This window comes from Triticum urartu, chromosome 6A (genome assembly GCF_056163025.1).
Source record: "Triticum urartu cultivar PI428250 chromosome 6A, HENAU_Tu73, whole genome shotgun sequence".
In the NCBI taxonomy this organism is placed as follows: Eukaryota; Viridiplantae; Streptophyta; class Magnoliopsida; order Poales; family Poaceae; genus Triticum; species Triticum urartu.
The window spans coordinates 52908293-52924776 of record NC_141878.1 but is presented as its reverse complement, the minus strand read 5'-3'; the positions used below and the strand labels follow the sequence as shown (position 1 = coordinate 52924776).

At 41.9% G+C, this 16484-nt stretch overlaps 1 protein-coding gene across 1 annotated transcript; it reads right to left on the bottom strand.

The window, feature by feature from the left end:
* Positions 1-6916: 6916 nt before the first annotated feature.
* LOC147963862 (putative FBD-associated F-box protein At3g50710) lies at positions 6917-15250 on the bottom strand. The gene is made up of 3 exons (XM_087528050.1): positions 14199-15250; positions 13978-14112; positions 6917-7569 (listed from the first exon to the last, which is right to left on the bottom strand). Exons 1-3 carry the CDS (start codon positions 15030-15032, stop codon positions 7204-7206), a joined length of 1335 nt encoding a protein of 444 aa, XP_087384176.1. The 5' UTR covers positions 15033-15250; the 3' UTR covers positions 6917-7203.
* Between the last annotated feature and the right edge of the window lie 1234 nt (positions 15251-16484).

Genomic DNA, 16484 nt, shown 5'->3' with positions numbered 1-16484 from the left:
TGATGACGATCCCCGGACTCCGATCCAGCAAAGTGTCGGGGAAGAGTTTCGTTAGCACGACGGCGTGGTGACGATCTTGATGTTCTACCGTCGCAGGGCTTCGCCTAAGCACCGCTACAATATTATCGAGGATTATGGTGGAGGGGGGCACCGCACACGGCTAAGAGATCTCAAGGAACAAATGTTGTGTCTAGAGGTGCCCCCTTGCCCCCGTATATAAAGGAGCAAGGGGGAGGGGCGGCCGGCCATGATGAGGCGCGCCAGGGAGGAGTCCTACTCCTACCGGGAGTAGGACTCCCTCCTTTTCCTTGTCCAAGTAGGAGAGGGGGAAGGAAGGGAGAGAGGAGATGAAGGAAAGGGGGGGGCGCCCCTCCCTCCTTGTCTAATTCAGACTAGGGGGAGAGGGGCGCGCGGCCTGCCCTGGCCGCCCCTCCTCTTCTCCACTTTAGGCCCATGAGGCCCATTAACCCCCCAGGGGGTTCCGGTAACCCCCCCCCCCCCCCGGTACTCCGGTTTTATCCAAAACATCCCCGGAACACTTCCAGTGTCCGAATATAGCCGTCCAATATATCAATCTTTATGTCTCGGCCATTTCGAGACTCCTCGTCATGTCCCTAATCTCATCCGGGACTCCGAACTCCTTCGGTACATCAAAACTCACAAACTCATAATATAACTGTCATCGAAACCTTAAGCGTGAGGACCCTACGGGTTCGAGAACAATGTAGACATGACCGAGACACGTCTCCGGTCAATAACTAATAGCGGAACCTGGATGCTCATATTGGCTCCCACATATTCTACAAAGATCTTTATCGATCAGACCGCATAACAACATACGTTGTTCCCTTTGTCATTGGTATGTTACTTGCCCGAGATTCGATCGTCGGTATCTCAATACCTAGTTCAATCTCGTTACCGGCAAGTCTCTTTACTCGTTTCGTAATACATCATCTCGCAACTAACTCATTAGTTTCAATGCTTACAAGGCTTATGTGATGTGCATTACCGAGAGGGCCCAGAGATACCTCTCCGACAATCGGAGTGACAAATTCTAATCTCGAAATACGCAACCCAACATGTACCTTTGGAGACACCTGTAGAGCTCCTTTATAATCACCCAATTACGTTGTGATGTTTGGTAGCACACAAAGTGTTCCTCCGGCAAACGGGAGTTGCATAATATCATAGTCATAGGAACATGTATAAGTCATGAAGAAAGCAATAGCAACATACTAAACGATCGGGTGCTAAGCTAATGGAATGGGTCATATCAATCACATCATTCTCCTAATGATGTGATCCCGTTAATCAAATGACAACACATGTTTATGGTTAGGAAACATAACCATCTTTGATTAATGAGCTAGTCAAGTACAGGCATACTAGTGACGTTTAGTTTGTCTATGTATTCACACAAGTATTATGTTTCCGGATAATACAATTCTAGCATGAATAATAAACATTTATCATGATATAAGGAAATAAAATAATAACATTATTATTGCCTCTAGGGCATATTTCCTTCACGTGCTATAGGCAACTTAGCTATAACGCGTGTTGGCAAAACGCGCTATAGCTAAGTTAGCTACAGCGCTGCCCAGGCCAAAATACGCTACTGCTAACCTTTTTTATTTTTTTTTTATTTTTCCTTTTCTTTTCCTTAGCTATAGCGCGTGCTGGCAAAACGCGCTATAGCTAAGTTAGCTATAGCGCTGCCCAGGCCAAAGCGCGTTACTGCTAACCTTTTTTCTTTTTTTATTTTTCGTTTTCATATTCCACAAACTTCCTTCCTTTTTATTTTATTTTTATTTCTCTTTTTATTTTTATTTTTCGTATTCCACAAACTTCCTTCCTTTTTCTTTTTATTTTTCTTTCATTTCATTTTCCACAACTTATTTGTTCCTTTTTTATTTTTCTTTCATTTCATTTTGCAAAACTTCCTTTCTTTTTCTTTTTCTTATCTTTCTTTTGCACTTTCCTTTCTTTAATTTGGTCTGTCGTTGGAGCAATACCACTGTTACTCTCCGGATAATAATTAGTATAATATATATTACATCATTTGACCGCTAACGGCGGTATACAAAATAGACACACACAAAATTTGTTGATTATTTGTCAACTTGCGCGACGACGACGCTTCAGACTGATATTCTTCCCTCTTTTGGTCATTGTCGAATAATTGAGCCCATGGTCATGACTTTTCCTTCTCCAGGGATTACGATCTTTCATAGGTAATGTAGTCTTCATTCTTCTTTTGACGTATGTTTCATCGTCATCAGCATCATCTTCCCTCATCGGATCACCGTACTTGTTGTAGTCTCGTCGTTGGCGACTCCATCCATTCTGACGATGCTCCTTTTGCTTCTCCTCACGACAACACGGCTGGGATTGATCGGATCAGTTATGAAGAAACATATTGTCACATGTTTAGCGTGTACCCATGGCTCTTTTTGGCGATGGCGTTGATGGTACCGCTATCGGAGTCCGGTATACAAATGGTAGTGAAATATTGGTTTTCTCTATGTACATTCTTAGCCCATCTAACACGGAACATCGCCGCGCTATGCAATCCAGACTAGTTAAGCTCCCATATCTCTTCGACCCTTTCGTAATATATTTCAATTACATTCCCGGTCATGGCTTCCATCGTCACCCCTGAGTTTTGGTCATCACTGTTTATATCTTTTTCCTCTGTGTAGACGTGTATCCGTTGATATCGTATGCTTGATAAGTAGCAAGGTTGGTCGAGGTGCCATGTGCTAAGGTGTATATGAGCGTTCCGTTCGGACAACCCTCTTCCGGGGGATTAGCTAGAACTCGCTCTTTAAACTTGCTAATTTTATTATTGATCATCGGATTGATGACAAGCGTGATATTGATATAAATCTTGTCTCATTAGTACCATGGAGATTATATTTTGATGGTTCAGTTTGTAGCAATGTCCAAGGTGTTGGTATTGTTTATATATCTCTTCATGGTGCTCTTTTTGAAGCCTCATGCCGCTTAGAATACTTTTGCACAAATAATCAAGCCGAATATGAAGCATTGTTATTCGGCTTAGAGATGTTACTTGAAATAGGTGCTACACATAATGAGGCTTTTGGTGATTCGTTATTAGTAGTGCAACAAATATCCAAAGTCTTTCAATGTTTTGACGAATCACTTAATGTTTATCTTGATAAATGTCTAGATATAATTTCTACTTTGGATTATTTTAGTATTGCTCATATATCTAGACATGACAATTGGAGAGCAAATGAGTTGGCACAACAAGCATCCGGTTATCATGTTGATCGTGGCATGTTTCATATTTCTCAAAGGCCAATGTCTAGTCTTGCCAACGTAGGGGAGGCCAAACCGAAGCCCATCGTTTCGGCCACTAATGAAATATTTAATGCAGGAGAAAATCAAGACTGGAGGAAGCCCATTATTGATTATTTGTGTGATCCTAGTAAAAGGGTGGACAGGACTATTCGGCGTATGGCTTTCAAATACACCATGAGAGATGATGGTCTCTATCGCCGATCGGTTGATAATGTTCTTTTAAAATGCTTGGACGAGGACCAAGCGAGAGTTGCTATGGGAGAGTTCCATGAAGGTATTTGTGGCACTCATCAGTCGGCTCCCAAGATGAAATGGTTACTACGACGTGCTGGGTTTTACTGGCCGACAATGGTTAATGATTGCTTCCGGTACTATAAAGGATGTGAAGCTTGTCAAAAGTTTGGTGATATTCAGTTAGCTCCCGCTGCTATGTTACATCCTATTATCAAGCCGTGGCCTTTTAGAGGTTGGGGATTGGACTTTATTGGAGAGATTCATCCTTCTTCTTCAAAGGGGCATCGGTTCGTGTTGGTGGCAACAGATTATTTCACTAAATGGTCTGAAGCAATACCACTAAAAAACATGACGCATACAGAGGTAATTCAATTCATAACTGAGCATATTATTCATAGATTCGGCATTCATCAAACATTAACTACGGACCAAGGTTCATCCTTTATGTCACATCAAGTCAGAGAGTTTGCCGAATCATATAAGATAAAGTTGCTCAATTCCTCTCCATATTATGCCCAAGCCAATGGACAAGCTGAGTCTAGTAATAAAATATTAATCAAGCTCATCAAGAAGAAGATTGAGGATAATCCAAGGAGATGGCATGAGCTATTGTCCGAAGCTTTGTGGGCACATAGAATTTCAAGGCATGGTGCTACGAAGGTGACTCCATTTGAGCTAGTATATGGTCAAGAGGCTGTTTTACCAGTGGAAGTAAATTTGAATACTTTGAGAATAGCCAAACAAAATGATTTATCGGCAGTGGACTTTTATAACTTGATGATGGACAATATTGATGAGGTTGCCGATAAACGTTTGGCCGCTTTGAAGTCCATAGAGAGAGACAAGTTGAGGGTTGCAAGAGCTTACAATAAGAAAGTTAAGTTGAAGAATTTTCAAGTTGGTGATCTCGTCTGGAAAGTGATCCTGCCGATTGGTTCAAAAGATAAAAAATTAGGGAAATGGTCTCCAAGTTGGGAAGGTCCTTTTAGGATTACAAGAGTGGTTCCGGGAAACTCATATTTGGTGGAATCTGTACAAGGCACATTATTACCTCGAGCTCTCAATGGCAAATATTTAAAGAAATATCACCCAAGTATGTGGCAAGAAGCCTAGATAGGCAATGGCCGATAGATAACTATCGCCCTTAGCATAAACATGGCCGATACATAAGTATCGTCCTGAGAAAAATAAATGGCCGATGGAGTGTTGACATCGTCCTTAGAACAAATACATTGCAAATTATTTTTCGGCACGCAAGTTTTGCCGAAAAACAGGGGGGCATGTGTTAACACCAGATTTTGGCACAGTCAAGAATTTAAATAATATGGCTTCAAATGGAGAAGTGATCTACATAAAAAAGTTTTGTATTTTTGATATGAACATCTTTGAAGTTTAGTCCATCGCCATCCGATCTTATCTCGAAGGCCGAAGTTGTATTCGAAATACCAAGATTTTGTATTCAGAACACTATTCGGCTGATTACGCCTCCAAGACGACCTCAAATGAAAAAATGATCTACACGGGTTGTCTTCGTCTCGTTGAAACGATTGATTTTGATATAAAAATCATTCAAATCCGAGTTCGTATGCAAAAGTTAGAGCAATCGGAGTGCAGCCCTGTCACGAGGCGAGATGTGGCGCGCCCCACCAGACACATGTCTGACGGGTAGCGCGAGGAGATAGCCTGTGTTGCGAGACCGATTTGACCCTCAAGATGATCTATGATCAAAAACCCTTCAACATGAAAGTTGTTCGTCTCGTCGAAATAGTCAAGATTGCTTTTGGGCTTGTTTTCATCCGAGATCATTTACCGCCGCAAAAAGGACCCGCAAGGTGCAGCCAGTTTAAACCGAACAGTTTTGGGAAGTTCAGATAAAACCAGTCCGAATTTGACTAGGGTTTTGGACGTGAATTGATGTAATTTTCTTGTAAGGAAAGCCTAGATAAATCCTTTGCTTGTACGGGAAGTCCAGCCGCCTCTTATATATGTTGGGGGTGACGGCCGATTGAAACAACACACAATCGCAAAAAACACATCTACTACTTTTTCATCTACGTTTTGTCCCTCCCTTGTTTTTGCTTCCTCGTTCTTCGTCATTCTTCGTGTTGGAGAGCTGCAAATCCCGAGGCTCTAGGGGCGGTTGGACCGACCTAGGGCAGCCCATAGCCGCCGCACTCCCTGACGGGGTCCCTCCCGGGAGTGTGGGGTTTCGGGTCCTCAAAAGCTCTCGCCGGTCGACTTGCGAATCGCGCTTCCGGTGAGACTCCTTCGACGTGAGCTGCGGTGCATCACCCCCAGCGTCGAGGATACACGTGACGTGTTCGTGTGCGAACAGTCGGTCCCGAGTGGGTGACGCGTACTTAAGGAAGGAAGGACACTTGAGATGGGCATCCAGTGGATCAAGCACGTCACGGCGGATTTCTTTTTCATTTTGCTTTCCCCTTTTGCAAGTTGTATCTGAGAGAGAACTACCACCGTAATTGCTATAGACTCGAGAGAGAATTGGTACCTAATAGTTGAGGAGCCATGACTGTGGCCTCACTATTCCTGACACACAAGAGAATTTCGTGCATCCCAAATATGCCACACGGTGACAGCCATGACTGTGGCCTCACTATTCCTGACACACAAGAGAAAATCGAATAACTACTGCCGGGAAGAGTGGAAATTAGATTTTTCTCAAAAACATATCGAAGGAGCTCTTGACTTCGTCCCAGATGGCGTGAGCAAACGAACATGCTAGCAAAAAACAGGTTAAGAAGCAGTATACACTAGGATCATGCTGAGAAGCCAGCACTATTTTCAGGTCCTTGGTCCCAGGAGCGGACCCAGAAAGAAGATGGCCTAGTGTCCCATAGGTTAAAAATACATTTTCTCCATCTAAACATAGGGTGTCACACAATTAGAAGGAAAAAAAATCCTCCACCCGGTGTCATGTGCAATCGGGTAGGTGAACCTGGGTAAGCCCCTGCAGTCAGCCTAATACGATATTGTCAGTAAAATTACTTGCGAATCTGTACAAGGGTGTAATCAATATCGTTTCAGTAAATTCAAACATTACCGAAGTAGGCAACATGTGGCATGTTCGAGCAGTAGTCAAGACTCGAGACACACATGATGAACATCGTATACCATTCAGTCCCCCAGGCTGTTCAGCATCGTTATATAAACATAAACTTCAATCCTAGAAAATTACAGGAACGCCTCCTTCCTAGATAGAAAAACGTAGGGGCATAACCTAGAGGTTGACCTTTCTAACCATCAAACAAATTTCATAAGCACGCAAACAATCAAATCAGCAGTTAAAACTTCCAATATCTCTGTATATAACTGAAAATCAACTAAGATTCCAACACAGGCATGTGTTCCTAGAGCAGCTTCGGCAGAACAAAGCTACAAATTTCCAGGTAACAGGAGCTTGGGCAGATGGCCAGCTCCCTCCCGGTTACACATTTTGGCAGTAACTTTTCAGCATCCGACCCCATTGAATGCTCGGCAGTGCACTATTATTTGAATCCAATAACATCTTTTGCAGTTTTAACAGGGTTAACTTCATAAATTACCAGTATTACGGAGAAACTTTTAGACTAGAAATTGAGCAGACTTATGGAGGAGACAGTGCAATCTTCAGGCATCAACCCTTTATATCGCTCTCTGAAAAGGGTCAGCCACTGACAAATCATGGATGTGCTCTTCTAGACGACGCTGAGGATGGATATATTGCCTGAATTCAAATTTAACATCTCGGGAAGCTCTGTTTTCCACACGTAGCAGATTGTGTAGATAACTCAGAGATGTACTGTTGTAGTCCATAAACCATCCTTCAAATTCAATTTTATTTAGCACTCTTGCATTTAAAACGAAGAACCTGGCAAAGTTCACCTGGTTGTCATGACCTACGAATGCCTTAAACACCACAGTTTTAAGATGGTCCTGAAGGCATTCAACTGGATGTAGTCCGTTGTAAGGAGGCTCGTTATTCTTATCCACTTCTCTGTGTTCATGAAACTGCAAAACAGAAAAAAGAGGCATATGTCAAAGCTGTTACTAACTAGAATAGATAATACCCGTCATCTTCCCATGCATCCACACGGGTTACACATAAAGAATTGACAATTGTATTGTTTTTAAAGCCAACTAGTATGGTTGCCCTCGCAAATATGTTGTGCCCAAAATATCTATTCACCCCTTCTCTGCAAAATACACGGTGTTTTAGTCGTCGGTATATTCCTAAAGGTGCAAATTGAACCTTCATTTTCTGTATAATTATGTAACCAATTAAGAAGGAATAATTAAACATTTGTAACAAAAAAAACTCGATATTGATTCCATTTTGTCACAAACTATTTATATATAGTTAGGCGTCGAGTTGATGACATTTATGATACAAACACACAATCTGCACACCCTTTAGATCAATTGTCGTGTGCTCACTAATGCAGATCCTCTACGCCACCCTATCATTTTGTGGATCACTAGTAGAAAAGGGGGCTTTGGTCCAGGCCGGGTCAGCTCATTAGTCCCGGTTCAGTCCAGAACCGGGACCAATGGGGGCATTGGTCCCGGTTCGTGAGCCCAGGGGGGCGGCCGGGCCACGTGGGCCATTGGTCCCGGTTCATCTGGACCTTTTGGTCCCGGTTCATCTGGACCTTTTGGTCCCGGTTGGTGGGATGAACCGGAACCAATGGGCCTCGCTCCTGGCCCACAACCATTGGTCCCGGTTCGTGCCTCAAACCGGGACTAAAGATTAGACCTTTAGTCCCGGTTTGAGGCACGAACCGGGACTAATGGCGATGAGACCTTTAGTCCCGGTTCGTGCCACGAACCGGTACTAAAGATCTCATTTTCAAACTCTACCCCCCCTCCCCCCGGTGGATCGCTTTTTCAGTTTAAAAAAATAAAAGAAAATGATGGAAATGTCAAAAAAAATAAAAGAAAATAAGTTTCCCATGTGATATGTGGTCTAGTTGTTGGGAAAATTTGCAAATGTGAATTTTGACTTTATTTGCAAAATCTCTCTGAAATTTGTAAAAATGGGCATAACTTTTGCATACTAACTCGGATGAAAAAGTTTTTTATATGAAAAATCATCTACTCGAAAAGTTACATCCGAATTTAATGGGGAGAACCCCGTTAAACATTTTCAAAATCCTCAAATACCTAATAGAAAAAAGTTACGGGGCTTTTAAGATCTAGAGTGAAAAAAATCAAAAAAAAATTAAACAGTGGGCAAACTGTGGTCAAACTAATTATTCTAGAATATTAGTGTTACTAAATAATTATTTCAGTTATTTCAATTTTGGTCAAATCTGGTCAAACAATGGTCAAACTAATTATTCAAGAAATATTAGTGTTACTAAATAATTATTGTTTTTTAAAACAATAGTTTCAAAATAAAACAATGAAATGTGTCACTTCATGCTCAAGCAAAATTCCTGAAGGTTAATAGGATTGACATCTTAGTATTGTCAGGAAAACAATAAGTGCAGACTTGGAGCGTGGGAGAATAGAACCCGGAAGTTAAGCGTGCTCAGGCTGGGGGAGTGGGAGGATGGGTGACCGTTCGGGAAGTTAGATGATTTGGAATGATGAGGGGTGATTAGAGGATAAATTGAGAAGTGATGAGGGGTGGTGATTACAGACTAGAGGTTAAAATAATTCAGAAATTTGAAAATAAAAAAAATTCAAAAAAAAATCATAAAATTTCCTTTAGTCCCGGGCCGCGCCCTTTAGTCCCGGTTCTGGATAGAACCGGGACTAAAGGGAGAGGCATTAGTACCGACATCTTTTTCTACTAGTGGATGGCTGTACTGAGCAATCTAGACTGTCTGTTTCCAATCTTCCTTGCAAAATGTAGGCTTGGAACGAGATTCTGGTTTGCACACATAATTAGATCCATCTTTTAGAAATGAAACAGAAAATAAAAATCAATTATCATGACACCCTCAAGCCTTTGGTTCTAGCATCTGGGGCTTCTTTCCTCACTCAGCCATTTTTAGGGTCATGGTGAGTTATGTACATTCCTGCCACATCTTCTATAGAGCATAACATAGCATGAGAATTGTCAATGATATTACTAATAACGGGCCAAATCATGTATCGATCCGTTGAACCATATAACATTTTTTTAGGAAGAACCATATAACATTTATTTGTATGGTCTGGGTGAACATGTTTACATCAGCTATAATTTCCGTGTGTTGCGGCATGAACGAAAGATATGCGGTAAATTAATTATTGAGGCATTATGTGTCGTGTACATGATGTTCAATTAACACAAATTAAATTTTCAGCTGTGAGACTGAGCTTATTGTTTTGTTGTGATGTTGGGTCATTATTTTCGGACAGCGTCCAAATTGTGAATCACCTGTACCAATGACCAGATGATGTTTATATGACGTTTGGAATAGAATATCAAAACATATTTGTTTCTGCTAGTTAAGTATATACTTTCTAATTTGTGCATGTCTTTTTTCCATTTATACTCTGTATTTCTACAATACATGAAATTTTTGTTTGTTCTGATTATGTGTTGTATCTGTTTCCCTCTTATTTACTTCGATCTTCCAGAAATACATGTAATTCCCCTCTTGTTTGTTCCTAAAGGTGCAAATTGAACCTTCATTTTCTGTATGATTATGTTGGTAACCAATTAAGAAGGACTAATTAAGCATTTGTAACAAAAAATTCTCGATATTGATTCCATTTTGTCACAAACTATTTATATATAGTTAGGCGTTGAGTTGATGACATTTATGAAACAAACACAAAATCTGCACACTCTTTAGATCAATTGTCGTGTGCTCACTAGTGCAGATCCTCTACGCCACCCTATCATTTTGTGGATGGCTGTACCGAGCAATCTAGACTATCTGTTTCCTATCTTCATTGCAAAATGTAGGTTTGCAACGAGATTCTCGTTTGCACACATAAATAGATCCATCTTTTAGAAATGAAACAGAAAATAAAAAATCAATTATCATGACACCCTCAAGCCTTTGGTTCTAGCATCTGGGGCTTCTTTCCGCACTCAGCCATTTTTAGGGTCATGGTGAGTTATGTACATTCCTGACACATCTTCTATAGAGCATAACATAGCATGAGAATTGTCTATGATATTAGTAATAACGGGTCAAATCATGTATCGATCCGTTGAACCATATAACATTTTTTTAGGAAGAACCACATATAACATTTATTTGTATGGTCTGGGCGAACATGTTTAGATCAGCCATAATTTCCGTGTGTTGCGGCATGAACGAAAGATATGCGGTAAATTAATTATTGACACATTATGTGTCGTGTACATGATGTTCACTTAACACAAATTAAATTTCAGCTGTGAGAGTGAGCTTATTGTTTTGTTGTGATGTTGGGTCATTATTATCAGACAGCGTCCAAATTGTGAGTCACCTGTACCAATGACCAGATGATGTTTATATGACGTTTGGAATAGAATATCAAAACATATTTGTTTGTGCTAGTTAAGTATATACTTTCTAATTTCTGCACGTCTTTTTTTCCATTTATACTCTGTATTTCTACCATACATGAAATTCTTGTTTGTTCTGATTTCTGATTACGTGTTGTATACCCCCCCCCCCCCCCCCCCAATTGTTTTTCTACAACTTTTTTTTCAAAGAAGAATAGAAACAAAACAATGTTTGTCAAAACAATGTAATTAAAATGTTTTATTTCAATACATTTATATAATATAATATAATGTATAAATGGAGAACGGACGTTTGGCTCCCGGGAGCCATGAAGGCCTTTTTTTGAAAACAAATCAAAATTCAAACTTTTCAGTTTCAAAAAAATCTGAAAAAAATTGTGCAAGTAAACAAGTATGTTATTCCTATGTGTGTAAAATTTCAGAATGAAAAACGTTGAAATGTGACCTGTACAAAAAAGACAAATTCCTGGTCCGGGAGGATGAATAGTGTCATGTGTTAAAAAGCCTCAGATTTGTCTTTTTTGCACAGCCCTCATTTCAACTTATTTTGCCCTGAAAATTTACACACGTGTGTGTTAGGCCTTCATATATATGTGTGTTTTTTTGCAGAATTTTTTGAAATGTAGAAAATATGAAATTCAACAAAATTCAAATTTTCCAAAACCGAGCTCCATGGAGCTCGGCCTCCAAAGACAATATCCGGTATACATGTCAATATTAAAAGTTAGGTAAGTTCAACCGCAAGTTTTCTAGGTTGACATCTATTTTGAAATGTGGCTGCATTGTTATTAAATATTTTCTTTAACTCATGTAACACATGAGTACACTGGCAATGACGACCTATTTTGTCATATTAATGAACAGTTAATTTTAATACATGCCAGAAAATATATACCTTATATCTAATGGATTAGAAACCATAGAGAGTGACACAAAAGTTTGTCTGAGTACACCAAGAAAGGAATGTGAACTCAAGGGCCATGGTAGTTTTTCCAATAGGTTGCACTCAAAGAAACTTTTGCTTCCAAACTGATTGTGATGTACAGAAAGAAACACATATTTATACACCTAGATAAAAAAAATTAGTGAATAAATTTCTAATGGTCATTCTTTTTACACTTTTTTGAATTTTATGAATAAAAGTTGTAGCTTTGTTGCGGATTCTAAAGTAAATGTTACCGACCTCATATAAACTTACCAGACTCCGCTCTTTCTAGCATTAACTTGCAGTTAGAGTTATAGAGGGGAGTTCATCCTCGTTATCTTATGACATCACATGTAGCGTGTTTAAATCTGGTGAAACATGTATATTATTTGTAGTCCAGCTAATAATTAGTATCCGGCATAAAGAATTATTTGAACTCGGCAGCAAATGTTGTGGCTGCTGGAATACACTTTATGGGGCTAGTGGTCCTCACCACCCGTCGTTTCAAGCTTACCTTCTTTTGCGGTCCTATTGCCATGGAGCATCATTACGTAGCCCGCATTTGGTATTTTAGCCAACAACACGTTTAGTGATCTTTGGGTTCTATAAGTTTTTCAGATGGGCATCTTGTACGTCTCTTCGGAAATTATGTGGTCAGTACAATTTTTACAGGTTTGGTTTGCATTTATAAATGTTAGCTTCGAGTGACTTCAATTGGGCTTTTGGTTTAACGCGGGAATTTTGATTGTCACTTGAGTCATGTAATTTTATCTATACCATATTTAATTTAATTTAACACCAAATCAAGAAGCCGAATACAACATACATAGTTTTTTTCTGCATGGATACCATACTTCAAGCGAATGCTTTACATTTTCTATGTTCTGTGTTTGGTGCTTTCGGTTTGTGCACGTTCTCGCCAGTATATATGGTCACATTTCCATGTGGCGCAAGCACTTTTGAGCTGCCTGTTTTTTTTTGTCATTTAAAGAGAGCTCTTTGGTTAAGAAAATGGAGTGGTCCTTAATTTCCACATCTGTACTTGACATGGACTCATCTAATGGTCGAAATAATTCTGATGATGTGGATTAAACGTGGTACTTAGGAGAGAACCCCTTGTATTTTGTACTTTTAATATTTAATCGATTGATAATTTCATCTGGATATTCAGCATACAGTGAATCAGATTAAGAAGTACATATATCTTTCTTAATTTTTGAACTTTTTGTATCATTTTTCTGTCACAACTAAATATCATTGAAATAATTCACACTGAGATTGACATCTCCCACTTTCATTGATACAGTCATGCTGCATTTGATGGATTCTCAAATGAAGCATTATCGTTGTATAACTAAACATACATATTTTGATCATTAGATCCACGACGAGCTATCGCAATCAAGAACTGCATGTTAACGATGCATTCTGAGGAGGTCAAAGTAGGGACCATCCGTTCAGCATGTGCAATCCAACATGGCATTCTTGTCTACACATGGGCATGTGGCACTTTCTCGGTTACTATTTCCTCCATATTTTATGTTCTTAATTTAATTTGTACATGACCTACATTGTTAAATGTATATTCTTTATATGTCTACATCTACAGTCTGTACCACACAATCCATACAATATCTGAACCCAGTGGATTAGTAACTTTAAATTTAATGGATGGTTGCACCGAGTTAGTTATTTTTTGCTTGTGGTTATTACTAGGTGTAAATTTAATAATAGCTAGTATGTTTTTAACCACACCTTTATTTAGACCACGCGCCATTATTAATAGAAAAAAATAAAGAAGAGATTCGAGTTCGGTAGGTCATGCTTGTGTATGCACACGATCAGTATTTTTTTTCCTAAACTCCTCTGGTATGCATTAGTAAATATAAGTGAGGAATGCATACACACCCACACAATTCAGATCTAAAAGTTATTTTTAGATAACTTTTAAAGAATCAACATGGGGTGTGGCTCCAATTAGTAAACAGAAGATGTCAATCAAATCATACATTCAAAGCAAGCAAAGGCGGGAACTTACAACGATGTAGAGTTTTTCCAGACAGGGAAACCACCTGAGGACGTTAAGAACCACATCCGATTCCTGTCCAGAACACCTGAGAGACAAAACCTTCACAGTGCGCATGGAGTTTGCCGAGCTTTCTGGGCTTATTCCCTGAAGAAAACAAAGAATGACCATGAAAAATAATTATCTCCATGCAGGAGTGCCAAATGCAAGGTCAAGGATGCTGCAGCTGCTACGTACTGGGAGACAAGTATCCTGGAGAAGGCGATAAATAAAGGGCCCAATATCTTGAGTTTTGGCGCCCTAACTACCCGAACAGCCACACAATTATAAGTATAAGATAAAATGAACCTCATAAGGAGAGGAGCATCCTTAATGATGATTTCTGAGTTCCCACAATATTCTTTGCTGAAGCCGATGCTCCTAAGAGTCGGCGAACTGAGACGAAGGCAACCCACAGCATGAACATTGGAGATATAAAAGCTCTCCAAGGAGCGGCATGCAGAGAGCAAGCCGTGGAACACGTCCCCCGAGATGGAAACGTCAAGCAAGGAGATGTGCTTGAGGAGTGGGAAGTCCATGGAGATCTCGTCGGGGATAGAACAATAGGCGACCTTGACAACCAGGAGGGCCGGGGAGGAGAGAGCGGATGGTGGCAGCGAGAATATCTCCTCGGGTCCTGCAGGCAGGAGCTTAATGTCGAGCTCCTCCAGGTTAGCCAGGGCTGGGGACTGGAACCAGCTCTCCGCCTGGGGGCCTAAGTTGCCGCCGCGGAAGAAGAATCGGCGGGTGGGGCCAAGGTGTTTGGAGAGTATCATGGACACGGCGGAGGGATTGACGAAGGAGGGGGAGTGGGGGTTGACAGGGGAGTGAATCACCAGGTTGAGAGGCGCGGAGACCCAGAGATTACGCCATCGGGGGGAGACGGCCGGCGTGCGTCCTCCGTCCTTGGTGGGGAGAAGAGATATGATGGTGCAGAGCAGGTCGTCGGGAAGCCTGCTGATGAGATCGCCCAGGATCTCATCGCGCTCGCCAGCACGTTCAGACCCCGGGGATTCTCGCTGGTCCATGGCCGGCGGCCGGCGAGACGGAAGATCTCGGCGAAATTATTCGCCGACCGGTCGCCACTGGCTGCCTCCTTCCGAACCGGGGGACTCGCGCGGCTGGGGTACGGGGTGAGGAGGTCGGGGAATGGAGAGCTATCTAGCCAGGGTGGGGTGGGGCAATCGGCCGGCGGCCGCCACGACGGGGAAATTCTAGGGTTTGAGAGAGTAGGTTGGGGATTGGTGTCTCGGGATCTGGGACTATGCTGGCACTCTCCGTGCTTTTCTTTCCCCCTTTGCTGTGGCTGTGACCTGTGAGCCGCCGCTGTTGGAGTGGCGTGGGATGTCTGAGCGGCGATTATTTCCGCGCGTGGCATATGCCGCAGTCTCTGTTTTTTTTTTGTGCCGCAGTCTCTGTTCCTTTTGCTTTCCTACTAGGGGAACGCACCGCATGTCATTTTCTTGCCCTTTGCGGCCGGCGAGGGATGCTGGGCCTGTTTGGTCCATGTACTAATTCGGTCAATGTTTATCATATTTGTTTTACTGTATGTATATGTAGTACAGGTCCAAGTTTTACTTTTTGCAAGAGTACAGGTAGAAATTATACCATCTAATCTTACTATCCTATGATTGAATCTCCATAATAGATCTGATCTTTTTCGCAAAAAGTTCTATTTCATTAGCCTCTCTAAAGCAGTGACCAAACGATGTACTAGCAAATTCGGACGCCAAGTGTTTGGATTCCATAATAATCGGAAGCTCAAGCGGTCAAGCCCCAGGTATCCTTCATCTTGAACAACTGCTTCAAATGCAAACCAGACTCAATAAACACTAGTAGACTGCATCCAACATTTGCCGCCAACAGCAGTAAGTTCGGAATAGCAACAATCTCCGCTGAATACACATCCCTAATATGAGGCAGGTACCATGTTGAAGCTGCTATAAATTCACCATCCTCATCCCATGCTGGAAGAAACTAAGGCCCGACTCCCGACTCTCACGTCCCCCCCCCCCCCCCCCCCCCCCAGTGATACGAGAGGTCCCCAACCCATGCCGCCAGGTCCTTCCTCTCACTTCCCTCCCTTGCGTCGCCGGGCAAAGCCCATGCGTGTGACGGCGGCGGCAGAGGCATTCTCCTTCTCCCGCAGGTTTACGGGTGGTGCGGGGCGCCCTGGATCGTGAGGGCGGCGTTCGATCCTATCCACGACGGTGCGGCTGCTGGATCCCGCGGCGGTGGGGCGTGGTGTTGGTGGGGACCACCGGCAGGAGGAAGGCGGGGCGGCTGGGAGTTGTCGGTGAGCGACCACGCTTGGTCTGGATCTCGGGGCGACGGCCCTGATCGGAGGTGGCTGGTGAAGCTCAGACTACTTGTCACACACGTAATGCCCATATATTAATCATGTCATGCATGATCATATTGTTACACACAGATGCTATTTATGAGAGAGATGCCTCTAGTGAACGCTATGGCCCCTGGTC